The sequence below is a fragment of the Carassius gibelio genome, chromosome B8, assembly GCF_023724105.1.
Source record: "Carassius gibelio isolate Cgi1373 ecotype wild population from Czech Republic chromosome B8, carGib1.2-hapl.c, whole genome shotgun sequence".
In the NCBI taxonomy this organism is placed as follows: Eukaryota; Metazoa; Chordata; class Actinopteri; order Cypriniformes; family Cyprinidae; genus Carassius; species Carassius gibelio.
Window position 1 is genome coordinate 1,129,302 of NC_068403.1, and position 17,921 is coordinate 1,147,222.

General features: G+C 35.8%; 3 protein-coding genes across 4 annotated transcripts; all 3 read left to right on the forward strand.

Moving 5' to 3' along the window:
- The first annotated feature begins 21 nt into the window (after positions 1 to 21).
- Positions 22 to 4,305, forward strand: spinb (spindlin b). 2 transcript variants are annotated; one of them, XM_052563289.1, is made up of 5 exons: positions 22 to 85; positions 1,151 to 1,205; positions 1,279 to 1,330; positions 1,451 to 1,923; positions 4,005 to 4,305. In XM_052563289.1, the coding sequence occupies exons 2-5, from the start codon at positions 1,151 to 1,153 to the stop codon at positions 4,196 to 4,198; spliced, it is 774 nt and encodes a 257-aa protein (XP_052419249.1). In that variant the 5' UTR covers positions 22 to 85; the 3' UTR covers positions 4,199 to 4,305. The 2 variants fall into 2 exon arrangements, with proteins under 2 accessions (XP_052419249.1, XP_052419248.1); XM_052563288.1 differs by lacking the exon at positions 22 to 85 and adding an exon at positions 111 to 494.
- Positions 4,306 to 6,480: 2,175 nt separating this feature from the next.
- csgalnact1b (chondroitin sulfate N-acetylgalactosaminyltransferase 1b) lies at positions 6,481 to 12,571 on the forward strand. The gene is made up of 8 exons (XM_052564274.1): positions 6,481 to 6,579; positions 8,074 to 8,608; positions 8,932 to 9,148; positions 9,226 to 9,327; positions 10,132 to 10,310; positions 11,002 to 11,090; positions 11,595 to 11,676; positions 11,741 to 12,571. The coding sequence occupies exons 1-8, from the start codon at positions 6,481 to 6,483 to the stop codon at positions 12,022 to 12,024; spliced, it is 1,587 nt and encodes a 528-aa protein (XP_052420234.1). The 3' UTR covers positions 12,025 to 12,571.
- Positions 12,572 to 13,364: 793 nt separating this feature from the next.
- LOC127963387 (phospholipid phosphatase 1) lies at positions 13,365 to 17,893 on the forward strand. Its single transcript, XM_052563290.1, has 6 exons — positions 13,365 to 13,708; positions 15,246 to 15,397; positions 15,496 to 15,767; positions 15,917 to 15,974; positions 16,074 to 16,250; positions 16,322 to 17,893. The coding sequence occupies exons 1-6, from the start codon at positions 13,603 to 13,605 to the stop codon at positions 16,439 to 16,441; spliced, it is 885 nt and encodes a 294-aa protein (XP_052419250.1). The 5' UTR covers positions 13,365 to 13,602; the 3' UTR covers positions 16,442 to 17,893.
- The last annotated feature ends 28 nt before the right edge of the window (positions 17,894 to 17,921 follow it).

The following is a 17,921-nucleotide window of genomic DNA, read 5'->3' on the forward strand; positions in this document are numbered from 1 at the left end:
TTTGTTGACAAATAAATCGTTGATGTGAAATAATATGCCCGTATTCATACCTCGTTCACAGTATATTAGCATTTGGAGATAGAAAGTGAGTTAAAAAGCAAAAACTGTGTATTGTCGGATTCTCTGAATGCATCGGATCATTTATGAATCTTGAAAGCGTTCATTCATTTGCATTTGGGGTTATAAACGATAATCGAACTATTTTAAACTCGATTCGAGCACGCGAAAGACAACAGATATAAATAATAACCTTTCTGGATTTATCGAGAAAATGCCTCATTTCAAACGCATTAACTTGTGATTTCTGTTGTACCACGTGTGCTTGTTTGAATTGAATGAGGCGCGCTCACGCCAGTCTGCTCGTGCCCGGCCCGCACTATGCAGAGGAAACGCGAGGCACACCTTTGCAGAATTATTGTGATTATTTCTTTAAAGTAATTGTGCAGAATTCAGGCCGAAGGAGCGAAACACACGTTTGCAATGAGAACCAGACAGTGAGTGTGTGTGTATGTGTATGTGTGTGTGTATACATTGTTTTGCTGTACTTCACTTTACATATGCGACTCTGGAGCACAAAACCAGTCTTAAGGGTCATTTCTTTGAAACGTATACATTTCATTAATGTGTGGTTTGTTAGGAGGACAATATTTGAAAATCTGTGATCTGAGGGAGCAAAAAAGTCTAAATATTGAGAAAATCATCTTTAAAGTTGTTCAAATTAAGTTCTTAGCAATGCATATTACTAATCAAAAGTTAAGTTTTGATATATTTATAGTTGCAGATTTACTAAATATCTCCATGAACATGATCTTTACTTAATATCCTAATGATATTTGGCATAAAAGAGAAATGTATAATTGTGACTCATATAATGTATTGTTGTGTATTTCTACAAATATACGTCTGTGACACTGATGATGACTGCTTCTGTGCTGCATGCACATCAGCAGGTTTAAGTTTTAATGTCGTACAGTTAAAGGACAATATAACTTGGTTTTTCCATGTTACCCCAAAGCACTCAGGATTTAGTGGTATTTTTGTTAGTGCATGCTCAAAAATGCTGTCTAGCTAGGGCACTCAGTAGATTATGAGATGCAGCGAGTGTTTGATCAAACAGGAGGATCCTCAGAGATTGATCTGATTTGTGCAGATGGAGTGTGTGTACAGAAGCCGTGTGAACCAGCATTGCTCCAGAGACACCGGAGGTGAGACCCTCGCCTCTAACTAAACCTCAAATAAATGCATTACCAAATAAACCAATCGTAATATCTCGATCAGTTCGAGGTGTGTCTGGTGGCCGCTCCATAATGAAGAAAAAGAGCTCTCACAAGTGAGTACTACTTATCATAGTACTGTTTGTTTTCGTCTTTATATAATTTTAACTTTGGTTTTAGTATTTCTCCTCAAATATTTGGTACATGATTTGAACGCTCTGTTGTGTGTTTATCAGGCACAAACACATGCATCACAGTTCTCTCGGTGAAAGCATTGTGGGCTGTCGAATACAACACAACTGGAAGGAAGACGTCTACAGTGCCGTCTCTCGCTGGACGGGGACCGTACTAGTCCAAGTGTCGGTCAACTCGTCTCTGTACCTCATCAAGTACGATGGAGTGGACTGCGTCTACGGCCTGGAGATCTTCAGAGATCAGAGGGTGCAGAATCTGGAGATATTCCCCGGGGAGATCGCCTCGTTTCGGGTCAGTGACACTCGTCTGGCGGATCAGCTGCTGGGACGGCCCGTGGTCCACCTGTTTGAGACGGACGAGGGCTCCAAGGATGAGTGGAGAGGTCTGGTGCTCTCCAGGGCTCCCAGCATGCCTGCCTGGTTCTTCATAACTTATGAGAAAGACCCCATGCTGTACATGTACCAGCTGACGCAGGATTATAAAGACGGGGACCTTCGGATACTTCCGGATTCAGGTGAGTGAGTCAGTGATGCTGCTCTTTACTGGCATCAGTGGTTCAGTGAAGAAGCATTCATACCCATTAGGAACTGATCACTGAAAGGTTCTTTGGGGAACCAAAAATGTTCTTTACAGTGTGAACGGTGGAGTCTGTCTCATCAATTCACTGTAATGAATCAGTCGAAAAGACTCACAAACAGTGTCAAACTCACAATATGAATCATTCTAAAAGACCGGTGGAGTCTGAATCAAGAACAAATGACTCTCTATATGATTCACTGTAATGATTCAGTCAAAAAGACTCACAAAAAGTGTCAAAACTTACCATTTGAATCAGTTTAATGACTACATTGTGAATAGTTCTGTCTGAATCATGACCAAAATACTCTTTAACCAAATTACTGTAATGAATCAGTCGAAAAGACTCACAATATGAATCATTCGAATAGTGTGAACGGTGGAGTCTGAATCCTGAACAAATGACTCTCTATGATTCAGTGTAATGAATCAGTCGAACAGATTTACAATATGAATCATTCGAATTGTGTGAACGGTGGAGTCTGAATCATGAACAAATGACTCCCTATGATTCAGTGTAATGAATCAGTCGAAAAGATTCACAATATGAATCATTCGAATAGTGTGACGGTGGAGTCTGAATCAAGAACAAATGATTTCATATGATTCACTGTAATGAATCAGTCAAAAAGACTCACAAGCAGTGTCAAAACTTACCATTTGAATCAGTTTAATGACTACAGTGTGAATAGTTCTGTCTGAATCATGAAAAACACACTCTTTAACCAAATTACTGTAATGAATCAGTCGAAAAGACTCACAATATGAATCATTCGAATAGTGTGAACGGTGGAGTCTGAATCCTGAACAAATGACTCTCTATGATTCAGTGTAATGAATCAGTTGAACAGATTTACAATATGAATCATTCGAATAGTGTGAACGGTGGAGTCTGAATCATGAACAAATGACTCTCTATGATTCAATGTAATGAATCAGTCGAAAAGATTCACAATATGTATCATTCGAATTGTGTGAACGGTGGAGTCTGAATCATGAACAAATGACTCTCTATATGATTCAGTGTAATGAATCAGTCAAAAAGACTCACAATATGAATCATTCGAATAGTGTGAACGCTGGAGTCTGAATCATGAACAAATGACTCTCTATGATTCAATGTAATGAATCAGTCGAAAAGATTCACAATATGAATCATTCGAATTGTGTGAACGGTGGAGTCTGAATCATGAACAAATGACTCTCTATATGATTCAGTGTAATGAATCAGTCGAAAAGATTCACAATATGAATCATTCAAATTGTGTGAACGGTGGAGTCTGAATCAAGAACAAATGACTCCATATGATTCACTGTAATGAATCAGTCAAAAAGACTCACAAACTTGAATCAGTTTAATGACTACAGTGTGAATAATTCTGTCTGAATCATGAAAAATGACTCTCTAACCAAATCACTGTAATGAATCAATCGAAAAGACTCACAAAGAGTCTTAAACGTACAATTTGAATCAGTCTGATGACTACAGTGTGAACTGAACACTACAGTGGTGTCTGATTCATGAACAAATGACATGACTGATTCATGGTAAGGATTCGTTTAGAGAGTCTTTTGTTCTTGATTCAGACTGCACTGTTCACTCTGAAGTCATTAGACTGATTAATATTTTGAGCGATGCACTGTAATGAATCAATCAGAGAGTCACTCACAATTTGAATCAGTCTGATGACTACAGTGTGAACAGTACAGTCTGAATCACGAACAAAAGACTCTCTAAACGAATCCTTATCATGAATCAGTCAGAAAGACTCCCAAACTCATAATTTGAATCGTAATAATGACTCTACACCTGTAAAAATAGAGATTATACAAAGTTTTTTTGCAGTGATTCCATGTAATTATTAGTCCCCCGAAGAACCTTTCAATGAACAGTTCTTAAAGAAGAATATTTTAAAGAACTTTTGTGGTTCCATGGATGTTAAAGGTTCTTCATGTAACCATATATGCATACTAAAATCTTATTATTAAAGCTCATTATTAAACGCTTTCCTCCATCAGATGATGGGGCGGAGCTCAGAGAGCCGGGGGAAGCGTGTGATTCGCTGGTTGGGAAGCAGGTGGAGTGTGAGAATCAGGACGGCACACAGAGGATGGGTACCATCATCCAGCAGGTTCAGACCAAACCCTCCATCTACTTCATCAAGTTTGATGACGACTATCACATCTACGTCTATGACATGGTTGGATCGTGAGTTTCCGCTGAGACCTTCGCCCGTCGTCACGCAACGGCTTTTTCACTGGAACAAAATCTGTTTCTCTTTTGTATAAATAAACGTTAGACACGAAGATATATCTTTTATAGTGCGATTCACTGTGAGTTCTTGTTCAGTTCAAGTGTCTTTTTTTTGGTTGTTTGCTGTTCAAGAGTTTCATCTCTGTTTGTTTGTATTGTCTCTTCTGAGACCTTTCTGACTAACTCTATTAATTATAAACATTTATCTTTAACATAGGAAGTTCTACTTCATAACGATTTCCTCCTTTCTATTCTTGTCTCCATTAAAGGTGAACAGGTAAAAAACAATTTTTGGGCTGAACTGATTTTTTTTACACTGAAATAAACTGTATAAACAATTTTCACAAATAATTATAAGAATCACTTTGTCTTTGAACATGAAATTTTGTAGAAGAAACTGAAATGGTATTTTACACTAAATATTTTATTGACACCCTCAAAATAGAAATTTCTTAGAATAACATTTCTAAAAACTCAAATACTAAAGAGTTAATTCATATGTTTGATGACATGTAAATAAGAGGAGCTCTGTCATGTTTTAAGGAAGACATAATGAAACTGCTTCAGGTGTCAACATCTTTTAATTCAAAACGGGACTTTGGATCATCGATTCAGATCGGGAATTAGCAGCTTTGTGAATCTTTTGATTCAAATCTGGAATTTGGATCACAAATCATTTCTATTCTGATCGGGACTCTAGAGTGCATCTCACAAATCTTTTTATTCAACTTTGAATCGCAAATGGTTTGATTCAGATCGGTACTCTAGAGCACATGTCAAAAATGATTCAGATCGGGACTTCAGAACATGTATTGCATATAACTGAATCAATCAGATCTGGACTTCGAAGCAAATTCCCGAATTATTAGATATATATCGGGACTTTCGAGTGCGTAATGCAAATCATTTGATTTAGATTGTGACTTCGGAGCGTGAACTGTGAATCATTCAACTCTAGAGCGCATCTCAAGATTCTTTTTATCAAACTTTGAATTGCGAATCATTTGATTCAGATCAGGGCCTCAGAGCGCAAATTGTGATTCTTTAGATTCTGATATTTTAAATCTGAATATTTAGATTTTTATCACTTCTCTTGAATGATTCAGATCAGATTTTTCCAGCGCATATCGCAAATAATAGTATTTAATTTTGAACTTTGGAGAGTCAATCATAATTCCTTTGATTCACAGATGTAATTCGGAGCATGCATGATTGCGAATCATTTGATTCAATTTGGGACTTTTGATTCTTTGTGACTTTGGATCATGTATCGATCCGGATTTTAATTCAGATCAGGAGTTCAGAGCAGCTTCGTGAATCTTTTGATGCAAAGCTGGAATTCGTATCGCATATCACAAATCGTTTGATTCAGATCTCCGGAGTGCTGCAAATAATTTATTCTACTCTGAACTCTGGAGCATGAATCGCAAAAACTTGTACTGCAAATTATTTTATTCAAATCAGGACTTTGAAAAAGTTTGCGAATCATTTGATTTCGATCGTGACTCCAGTGAATCATTAAATTCGGATCGTGACTCTAGAACGCATCTCAGTAATCTTTTTATTTAACTTTGAATCGCAAATCTTCTGTTTCTGATCGGGACTCTGGATCGCATATCTAAATATCTCGCATATCTCTTTAAATCTGTTCACAAAGCTGCTGAGACACACTTCTAGTCAGGAATAGAGAGAAGAGGAAGGGGGCGGGGCTGAGCTCGTGGCTGTGGATGACGTCATCATGCTTCTGATTGGCTGACAGTCTCTGTCAGAGATTCATTCATAGAAATATTGTATTGTATTGCCATATTCAAATAAAAGTTTTAAAATTCAGTAATTAAACAAGTATACGTTGATCTGGTTGTGAGCATCTTACATGTGTGCTTCTCTGAATCGAGTCTAAACAGTATTTTATTTAAGAGAGTGTAATAATCACGGCTGATAAAAGAGAAGTTACTGAACTTAAGAACAGCTATATGAGAACAAGGAGAGAATTCAGAGCAGAATAACCTCCGAAACCAAAGTGATGTCTTTATAAATGACGTTCAGAGGCAGATTCCCAGCAGACAGCTGTTTTAGGAGACTCTGCTCCTCACCTTTCACACATTTAGGAGCTAGTTTAGAGCCCAAACACCTCTCAGAGCAAATATTTAGAACAATATTTTTAAGAGTTGTGAGCTACTTTTAGCCTGAAGATGTTTTGTAGAACAGCCTGTCTTTCATAGTGTTGATGGGAGGAGTCGCATGGAGCCCAACAGAGCGGTCAGTGAGCGGCCCTCTGGATTACCCATGATGCCTCACGACGGAGCGCTGCACACAGAGGGCCCCTTCAGGATCCTGCCGGTAATATGCAAACGTGCTGGACTGGGTAAACACTTCAGTGCAGCTTGCATTTATGAGCTGAATCTGAACATTACCTGCGTGACTGATCCACAGCTGTAAGTAGACACTCGCTTGATTTAATAAATGCTGTTCAAATCACTGAAAACAGGCATGCACTATGTAGCTAATTATTGAATATAACGTCATAAAATAGTGTTATTACAACCATATTTCTATTTTATGAGAGGTTAAGTTTTTGCAGCAATTTTATCTCAAATAACTTTTTTTGTCCAACTGGAGGTGCAAAAAAAAATTAAAACAGGAAATGATGATCTGAAATGTTTCAAATCGGTTTATTGGATACATGAAAAATGTGCAAAATAATATGAAAAATATTCTGCTTATTTGCAAAAAAAAAAAAAAAAAAAAAGGCCTATTATCAACTTATTTGAAGATGCTAACTTTTCACAAAATAAGATTTTGTCAGATTGTAGCTGTAATATCAAAATAATGAAAGTTGAAAATTGTATGAAAAATTAATCAGAAGTATTGGATTTAATTTAGCACTTATGTTATCTGCTGAAAATAACTCTTATAATCTGCACATCTTCGTATGTGTCTGTTTCAACACAAAACTGATTTCAGTAAATGGTTATTGTTACAGATCAGTGTTATATCAGTGGGATATCATATATATATATATATATATATATATATATATATATATATATATATATATATATATATATATATATATATATATATTTATTTAAACTAGTAATTTACCTAATTTAATTTAACAATTACATTGTTTTTGTAATTTGTATTAGTTGTTATTATTCTTATTAACGATTAATTAATTTGTATTAATTTTTAGTCTTAGTTTATTTCACTTTATTTATTTATTTCTTCAACGTAAACTAAATGTTGCCGTGAATACTTTTTAGTTTTACTTCATGACAGTAACTCTGCTGGTGATTGTTTTTATCTGCACTTTTATATTTTTCAGTGGTATAATGTTTGTTTATTAGTGCATTAAATTTGCACAACCACTTGCAAAAACATTATTCTCTTTCATAGTGAACAATTCTTGAATCAAGATGAATTTACTGTACAAGTAAAATAATTTAACATATTAAGTCTTGTTTTCAGTAAAAAAAAAAAAAAAAAAAAAAAAAAAAAAAAAAATATATATATATATATATATATATATATATATATATATATATATATATATATATATATATATATATAATTTTTTTTTTTTTTTTTTTTTTTTTTTTTTTTTGAAAACAAGACTTAATATCTTAAATTATTTTACTTGTCAAGAAAAGACAAAAACGTAAGAAAATAATTTTTTGCAGTGAATCGATGCCGGTTTGTGGTTTCTTGCTGGGATTGTTGACAACGTCAAAAAAGACTGAATCCTGATTCAAAGCCATGGATCAAATCACAACATGTTTTTACTGAAACAGTGTCTTTAGTCGCACTAATCTGAACTCTGTGTGTTTTCAGTCAGTCATGCAGAAGCGATGGTTTCTGGGAAGGCGTGCGGTTGCTGCGCTGCTCTTCTGCTTGGTTCTGCTCCTGTATCGTCAGACCTGCAGGTCTCGAAGCCAAACCCGGTCCAGACGTCCAGCAGGAGAAGATGCATTCGAGGCTTTACTGCAGCAGCACGAGCAGCGCTATCTCCAGCACAGCAGGAACCTCACCAGAAGGATCTCACAGCTGAAAGCAGAGCTGCAGAAATCCACGCTGGAGCTCCAGGAGCAGAACCAGTCCGAGCTGGAGGAGTTCCTGCAGAAGCAGCTCCGACGGGCCGAGGTCTTCACCGGAGAACGGCTGCCCAATGAGTTTGCGGTGCTACCGTTTGAGAGCTTCACCCTGCGCCGGGTCTATCAGCTGGAGAGCGGCCTGGCCAGACTCCCGGTGGAAAGTGTGATTGGTCAGGAGCGCAGGAACGAGCTGAACGGAGCTCTAGAAGCAGCGCTGCATCTGCTGAACCAGCCTCAGCTCCGCAGGGTTTACTCTCCTCAACACTTCTATGAAGGTCAACATGATTACTAAAGGCATAAGCCTAAAAAACAAATCTGCACTGCAAACAGCACCACCATTAACACACATCACACTAAAACATCACAATCCACATGCACAAAATCAGAACTGATGACAAAAAAAAAAAAAAAAGTTGTGTATCATTTGACTTGTTTTTTACTTCTAAAAACTTGCTCTTTTAATAGTATTACTATGTAAGTATTTTAGATCTGTTATTTAAAAATGGACAGGTTGCATTATACTCTTTTGTTGTTAACATCTGGATGATTTCTTTTTCTAGTAGAGGCTTCTTCACATGTAATTTCTCTTTAACGGCAGGAATCTTTCGCACAGAGAGGGACAAAGGAACGTTATACGATCTCACGTTCAGAGAAAACAGCGTTCCAGATTTCAGGAGGATGGTGTTCTTCCGTCCTTTCGCACCGCTGATGAAGGTGAAGGAGGAACTGATGGATGCATCTCAGATCCTCATCAATATAATCGTACCTCTGGCCGACGCAGTGGATGCATTCAGACAATTCGTGCAACATTTCAGGTAAAACCGAACCTCTGTTGAGCCGTCTGAGAGTTTGCACGTCAGGTGATGCTTCATTTCCTCTCTCTGTGTCTCAGTGACGCTTGCATTCGTCAGGATGGACGGACGCATCTCACCGTGGTGCTTTTTGGGTCAGAAAAGATGCATGATGTGAAAGGAATTGTGAATGGAATGTCAAGGTAAAGACAATAAAAGAACACAAATGCAAAACAAAAAAAAATAAGCTCACTTCCGTATATACAGCAAAAAATATTTTTAAAAATCTACATAAATTATAAAAAAAAATCTGTATTTGCCAAAATATGTTTTAAAATATATTTACGTAAATATATTTCCTACTGATATGTTTTTTGGTCATTGCAGATATATAAAAAAATATATTTCAATCCAAGGAATCTTGTTGTACAAATATCTAATCAAGCAAGATATATTTGTTTGTGAAGGAAAAAAAGTCTTCTTTTATGAAAAAAAGTATATATGTATCTGTTAATCTACATAGCAAAAAAAAAAAAGTAAAAAAAAAAAAGAAAAATGGCCTGAATATATTTAAGATAAAATGTGTTTCAGAATATATTTATTATAAATATATAAATTATTTTCTAACAAAATATGTTTTGGCATATAAGAAAATGTTGCCCTCCATATATTTCAATCTTAGAAAATACATTAATATATTTAAAGAATATATATTTGTCTGCAACACGTGAACATTAACATTAAAATGAAATTAAATAATTAATGAATCCTAAATGTAAGCTACTGTGAAATTGGAAATGTATTTCTTTACCGTGAAGTATATTTTGGTATATTAAAGTTGAAACTAAATATAAATTTTTTTTAAATTAAATATATATTTAATTAAGATTAATTGTTAACATATTTTTAAAACTGTAATTTTGACCAGAATGTTTTATTCTGTATGGGCTGCATCTCAATACAGTGATTTGTTATGATGAAACTCTAGACGAGTCTCTGTCCCGCAGGAGAATTAAATTCAGGAACGTGACTCTGATCCGTCTGAACGAAGCCTTCTCCAGAGGACGAGGCCTGGATGTCGGCGCTCGAGCCTGGAAGCGAAGCAACGTCCTCCTGCTTTTCTGTGATGTGAACACTCGGTTTAGTGCAGAGTTCCTGAACTCCTGCCGTATGAACACAGAACCAGGTACACAACTGAGAAAAACCTAACTCTTTCACAACAAATAACATTCAGTTCAGTTCAATATAAGTTTTTTTTTTGTGTATAGTGCTTTTCACGATACAAATCGTTCCAAAGCATCTTTACAGAAAGAAGTAACATGCGAAATATGATTTTCAAAAGATAAGTTGCTGTCTTATATGTCTGATTTTTGACTGTAGAGGAAGTAAAAGTACATTCTTTTAGATGCAAATTGTAATCCAAGAGATTCTGTTTGCTTTTTGGTCCAATAAGTAATATCTCTGTCTTATCCGAATTCAGTTGGAGAAAATTATTGATCATCTGATCTTTTACATTTTTAATACACTGTGTTATCTTATCTTAAACTTAGATTATTCTTGTGGAGATATATAGTGGCGTATCATCAGCATAACAGTGGAAACTAATCCTTTATTTTCTAATAATATTACCAAGGGGTAATATGTATATTGAAAATAGCAGAGGAGCTAGTACAGATCCGTGTGGCACTCCGTAATTTACTGGTGATAATTGAGATGAATCCCTTCTTAAGTTAACAAAGTGGTAGCGATCGGACAGGTAAGATCTAAACCACCTAAAACAAGTGCAGTTTCTGTGCTATCTCTGTGAAAAAATGTAATACTTAAACTAACACAAGAGGGTGCTACTGAACTCCTCAGACTTACATGTACTCTCACAGGTCAAAGGGTGTTTTATCCGGTAATGTTCAGCCTGTATAATCCAGAGGTCATCTATGGTCAACATGTTCCTTCTGCTGAAGATCAGCTGGTAAGATCTCCTTTATTCAGTGTAAAATGCTATGTAATTTCCCAAATATATAATTCTGAAAAGTAAAAGCTGCAGTGCGTTGTTTTGCGTCTTTGTCGCCACATCTGTTTGAAACATGCAATTGCATTTATTTGCTAAATAATCTTCATTATGTGGGTTGTGCACTGCCATGGCTCCAGGATAGATGAATCTAATGTTTTGAGGTGAATGTGTGAATACTGTACTCAGGAATCACAGATTCTAGCTTATGTTTTTGAATATATGACCCAAATAAGAATTATTCACTGGATATTGTCAACTGAACAAGTAAGTAACAAATCTGCCACTTTTGTTCTGACCAAATGAGGAAAAAAGCATTATAATAAACCATGCTACCAATGGTGATTTAATCTTATTTTTTTTTCATTATTATTATTGTTATGCATTTTTCTTAAATAGTTTATGTTCACTACATCAGCATTGCATGACTTTGTGTATATAGTGAAAATGTGATTTCTTTGGCAGGTGATCAGAAAAGATTTTGGCTTCTGGAAGGATTTTGACTTTGGGACGACGTGCCAGTACCGATCAGACTTCATCAACACAGGTAACGCAGTGAGATTCTGCCGTGTGGTTCATATGTGCATGCTTCATCTTCTGTTTCCTCTAAGGTGGATTTGATGTGTCTGTGAAAGGCGGAGCTACAGAAGATGTTCATCTCTACAGGAAGTTCCTCCACAGCAGTCTGATGGTGGTTCGCGCTCCGTCACGTGGCCTGTTTCACGTGTGGCATCCGACCGTCTGTCACGCACAGTCTTCCAGCGAGACGTTTAAACTGTGTTTGCAGGATAAAGCGCTAAACGAGGCGTCTCACAGTCAGCTGGGACAAATCCTCTTCCACCAGCAGATCAACAATCATCTACACAAATACAAGCAACACAATATCAACTCATGAGGAACAGATAATCAAAGACAATAATGATGAAATATTAAATTATATTGAGATATAAATCACTTATTGTGTTTGAGCTGAAGGGCACTAATAAGTTCTGTAGGGCTGTTATACAGCATCCTTTCTCTTTGGAGTGTTACAAGGTCTTGGTGCATAAAGAAGATCTGAGAAGTTGCAAAAACTAAAGTCTCAAATCCCCCAAAAAAATTTTTAATAAAAGTTAACAGTCACTATGTGGGAAGATTTGCATAACACTGCCCAGATGTTCACGCAAAGTGTAGTATTGTGTGTGCCGCTGGGTCGTTGAGAAAGCGAAACTACTTTGTTTGGTCTTCCAAAAGAGGACACGACTAGAAATCATGTTTATATCACATTTTACAATGCATTTTAATGTTTGTGTGTCATCGCTCCAGCCAGACAGGGTATCACAGTATATTAAGGGGTGTAACAATTCTGTCACATGCTTGAGGTATTCGACCAATCACAACATACTTGATAGCTGGCCAATCAGAGCACACCTCACTTTTCAGACCTTGTAAAAATCTATGAGTTTCAGAAGGCAGGGCTTAAAGGAGAAACAATAGTGTGCAGTGTGTTGAAAATAATGTGTTTTTTAGGGTTAGGGTTATTTTATTACAGCAAATACAGAAAATAATGTTCATTTTAGCAGCATCATATGACCCCTTTAAACATGTCACTAGAATGAAACCCAATAACATTTAAATCTGTTAATCAAACTAAATTGACTGATATTTAAATAATTTAATTCACCAAAACCAACCGATATTTACATTTGTTAAGAAAACAAAACCAACCGATATTTAAATCTGTTAATTAAACAAAATCAACCTACAGTTAAATCTGTTAATCGAACAAATTCCACCGATATTTAAATCTGTCATTTGAAAGAAAAAAAAAAAAAAAAAAAAAAAATATATATATATATATATATATATATATATATATATATATATATATATATACCGATATCTAAATAGGCCTATATGTTATTGACCAGCATTTATATCGGTTCATCAGAAAAAAACTGACATTTTATTAAATTGATCAAAACTGACCAACATTTAAATCTGTTAATCAAACAAAACCTTGATATTAAAATCTGTTACTTGAACAAAACTGACCAACACTGTTTTCCTGTAATGTGAAGCTGCTTTGAAACATCTGTATTTAATGGCTTTATAAATAAAACTGACTTGACTTCAGCCTGTTTATTTCACATTTAAATAATGTTTGGAATGTTGTGAAACCTGAATGAGAATGCAGGAGCCCTGCTCTATTTTAGGCATCAGTGACTCTGCAGAGGAAGAGGAAGCGGTGGGCGGAGCCTGTAGATGATTGACAGGCAGAGGGATTGACCTCACCATCATACGATGTGAAGTAACCGGAGATAAAACAGCGACTTGCATCGAGCCAGAGCCATAAAACACATATGATCCACGGAAAAGAGATAGGAGAAGCAGTCGGGTGTTTCTTCACTCGATGATCCGATTATCTCTGCTTAACTAATGCTTTCGTGACAAAAATATTAAAGAGCTGTATTGTTTTGTCTGATGTAAATAAATGCTCAGTTATAAGTTCTCCAAAGGCTCCAGAAGTGTGTTTGCGAGAATGTTCGAGACTAAAGGAATCTTCAGTGTTTGTGTGGACGTCAGCTGCGTGGTGCTCGGTAAGAGTTCACTTTCATATTCAGAATAAAAACAGAAACTCTACAGATGTCTGGCTTCTCTCAGCTGCGTTATTATTGTTACCGCGCGAGATTCTGATGGAACGTAATGTATCACAATGTTTCACTTCCGCTCTTTGATGATACATTTGTTCCAGAATCACTTGAATCCATGTATATTACCACGCTTACTCATTATAGGTTATTCATGCGTCATTAATTGCACAATTACCACAATACACACTTTTATTATCGCTCAGAAAATCATGAGTAAGCGCTTGTATCGAGATACAGTTCTTTAGTTTCTTTTATGAAGTGAAATAAAGTACAGCTGCTCACAGATAAGTTTGTTTACATTATATTCATACTGTAGAAATGGACCAGCAAACAAAAAAATGTCCCAAGAATGTTCTGTCAATGTTATTTCTAAACCCTTACGAATTTAAACTATGGTTTTACTACAAATGAAACCAAAAAACGATGATTACTGTAGTTTTACTGCAGGTTTCCCTTCACTAAGGATAGTTTATCATGGTTTTGTAGTAAAACTGTGCTTATACAAATGGTTATCAATATGCCCCCCCAAAAAACATGTTATCTACTACAATAAAACCATGGTTCATTTTCGTAAATGCGAATGCTCTCTGAACTTAGTTATATATATTTAATTTAAAAACAAGTTTCTTGGTTATGCAAACATTTGAGAACACATTAAGGGATTATTTTGTGTTATGATTTTACATGCATCTTGGGAACATTACTTTGGGATGATTTTTCTAATTCTAATTATAAAGCAAGAAGTAATAACGTAAAAATTAAATAAAAAATGTTCCATGAATGATGATATAGCTAACGTTTTTCTGCAGGTATCATAACGGTCTTAATAGTTGCTTAATTAAGGCCCTAAAAGGTCTTAAATCAAACCAGAACGTCTTGAATTTTAAAAAGTTGTGGAATTAAATGCAAATTACTAGGGATGCACGATATTGGATTTTGGCCGATATTCGATATGCCGATATTTTCAAAATAATTTTGGCCGATGTCGATACTGATATCGATATATATACAAATATATACTGATATATTTCAACTTTAATTTTACTGAAGAGAAATCCATGTATCTCTTCTGTACTGATTCTACCATAAATTTATTATTTTACAAATGTAGACAGACATTCACATCTGAAAAACAGGTCAATTTTTTCACTTGGAGAATATCGGTTTGGCTCATCGGCAAAAATATTCATATCACAGTCTCAACACTGAACAGTTTCCTCATCCACAGATTTCTATGCATGAGTAATTTGTAGAGATGCACGATAATATCGGCACAACATCGGTATCGGCCGATAAAAGCTTAAAATGACCATTATCGGTATCGGCCGATACCGATGTTGTGCTGATATTATCGTGCATCTCTACAAATTACTCATGCATAGAAATCTGTGGATGAGGAAACTGTTCAGTGTTGAGACTGTGATTTCTTATCAAAACTTGCGATGATTCATTGCTTCTCTTTTGTGCTTTGTCTTTGTCGCAGCTGGACTTCCTTTTGCGATATTGAATATTCAGCACATGCCATTCCAAAGAGGCTTTTTTTGCAGCGATGACTCCATCAGGTACCCTTTTAAAGAAGACACCATATCCTACCAGTTACTGATGGGGATAATGATTCCATTCGCGCTGTTATTAGTAAGTGTTCGCTTGCTTTCTGGTAAGATCAAGTGTTTTGTAAATATGAGCCATTAGTTGATCTAAACATCATGTGTTTTGTTTCCTCCTCTCCACAGATAATCTTCAGTGAGTGTTTTTCCTTGTATCTGCGCTCCAGAGCTTCTTTCAGTTATGAGTATATAGTGTGTGTGTACAAGGCCGTAGGATCATTCGTGTTTGGAGCGGCGTTGAGTCAGTCTCTGACTGATATCGCCAAGTACACCATCGGCCGTCTGCGACCGCACTTTCTGACCGTGTGTAAACCAGACTGGAGCCTCATCGACTGTAAATCGGGTTATATTGAGAACTTCACATGCACAGGAGATCCAGTCATCGTCAATGAAGGCCGGTGAGAGTGCAAAACAATGCAACTACTACACTCCTATTCAGAAAGTAAAATTCATTTTATGCTTTAATCTGCGAGTGCATTGTTTGGTTTAGGAAACGAACACATTGCATCCGATTTGCTAATTATGACATACGACCTTCTTCCGACAGGCTTTCCTTTTATTCTGGTCACTCATCATTCTCCATGTACTGTATGCTGTTTCTTGCTGTGAGTGTGTTTTTATGACAGTACTTCATTAAGTTGAAGGCGTTTTCTAACCGTGCCTTTAGTGATGTTCATCATATAAATCTGTGTTTCTCTCTTCAGCTGTATCTTCAGTCTAGACTGAGAGCAGGTTGGGCTCGACTGGTTCGTCCGACTCTGCAGTTCTCTTTCATCGCCGTGTGTCTTTACGTGGGTCTGTCGCGCGTCTCTGATTATAAACACCACTGGAGTGACGTTCTCACTGGATTCGTTCAGGGAGCCGCAGTGGCACTGTTTACTGTGAGTGAAGCTGTACGCTCTTTAATAAACGCATGGCATGCTGTAACCAACGCTCTTCTCTCTTATCGCAGGTGTTCTTCGTATCGGATCTGTTCAGCGGCAGACGCACGTCAGATAAAGACGAGGAGATCTCACACACGAGTCTTCAGGAGACATCAGATCCGCTGAACCACTACGGCAGCACAGAGTAACATGCAATCCTTTCCACAACCCATTCGCTTCATTTTTATAGTTTTACTGGGGAAAAAGGTAATTTTTCATAATGCACCGCATTAGAGAAGAATATCATGATAAATACAGCGGCAGTGCAACAATGTGTCGCATGTGTCCCTGCAGCACAAAAACAGTCACATTTGTAGAAATAGACAACAATACATTATATGGATCAAAATTATACATTTCTCTTTTATGCCAAAAATCATTAGGATATTAAGATCATGTTCCATGAAGTAAATTTGCTATCATAAATACATGAAAACTAGTCATATGCATTGCTAAGAACTTAATTTGGACAACTTTAAAAATAATTTTCTCAATATTTAGATTTTTCTGCTCTGCTCCCTCAGATTCCAGATTTTCAAATATTTGTCTTCCTAACAAGACCTTTTTTCTTCCAGACCTCATGGGGTTATTTATTCTAACTAAAGGTTCCTGCTCAGAGTGTATGCAGTGTCAGTGAATCATGAATGTCATTGGGAATAGTGCAGTATAAGAACGTAAAAGAAAAACATTCCCATCATGCAACTAAATGTTAAACCTTTGCTGCAATACACTCTTGAGCAGTGAGCGTTTCAGTTCCTACTGTTCTTTCAGGAATCCAGATTGCTGTTTTCCCACTTGATTTTGAATCAGGATGGTTCACATTTAAAACAGATAAAAATAAAGCTTCTTCACTGGAAACGATGGTTTAATGGTAAACCTTTAACATGTATGGGACCTTTTCCATTGCATTGGATCCATTGTAGTGGAAAAAGATTTTTTGATTATTCAAGTGTTCTTTACATTAAGAAAAGATGGTTCACTGAAAGGTTCTGTGGGGACCCAAAAATTTATTTTCTATGGCATTGCTGTTATCCAGGTAAAAAACAAAAAAAACGGATTGTACACTTGACTCTAAGACACTATTTAATGATTTTTCAGTTGTTTAAAGTTTTTTTTTCTTTTCTTTTTTTGTCAAATTGTAAAAAAGACAAATTTTTTATTATTTTTTGTATATATATTTTTTCATTTTATTCATTTGTTTTATATATATATATATATATATATATATATATATATATATATATATATATATATATATATATATATATATATATATATATACACACACACACACACACGTGGTTGTTTTATGATGTTTGATGCTAAATGAATTAAATGAATTTTGTGGGTTTTGTTTTTAATTTTTATTGTTATTTTTAATGCAAATGGTTAGACCACAAGCTGTAAATAACCAAGTACTTGAATAACAATTTTTTCAATTAATACCTTTATATTTAACTTTGCATGCATCATGTACAAAAATATTTTCTTTAACCTGCTTTATTTTTAATTAATTGGCAACTGTGCTAGTAAACTAATGAAACATGGTACTGTAAAATATTTGTTGTTGTTGTTTTGCAATTAAAGCTCTGGCAGACCAACTGTGGTGTAGTTATTGATAATCAACAT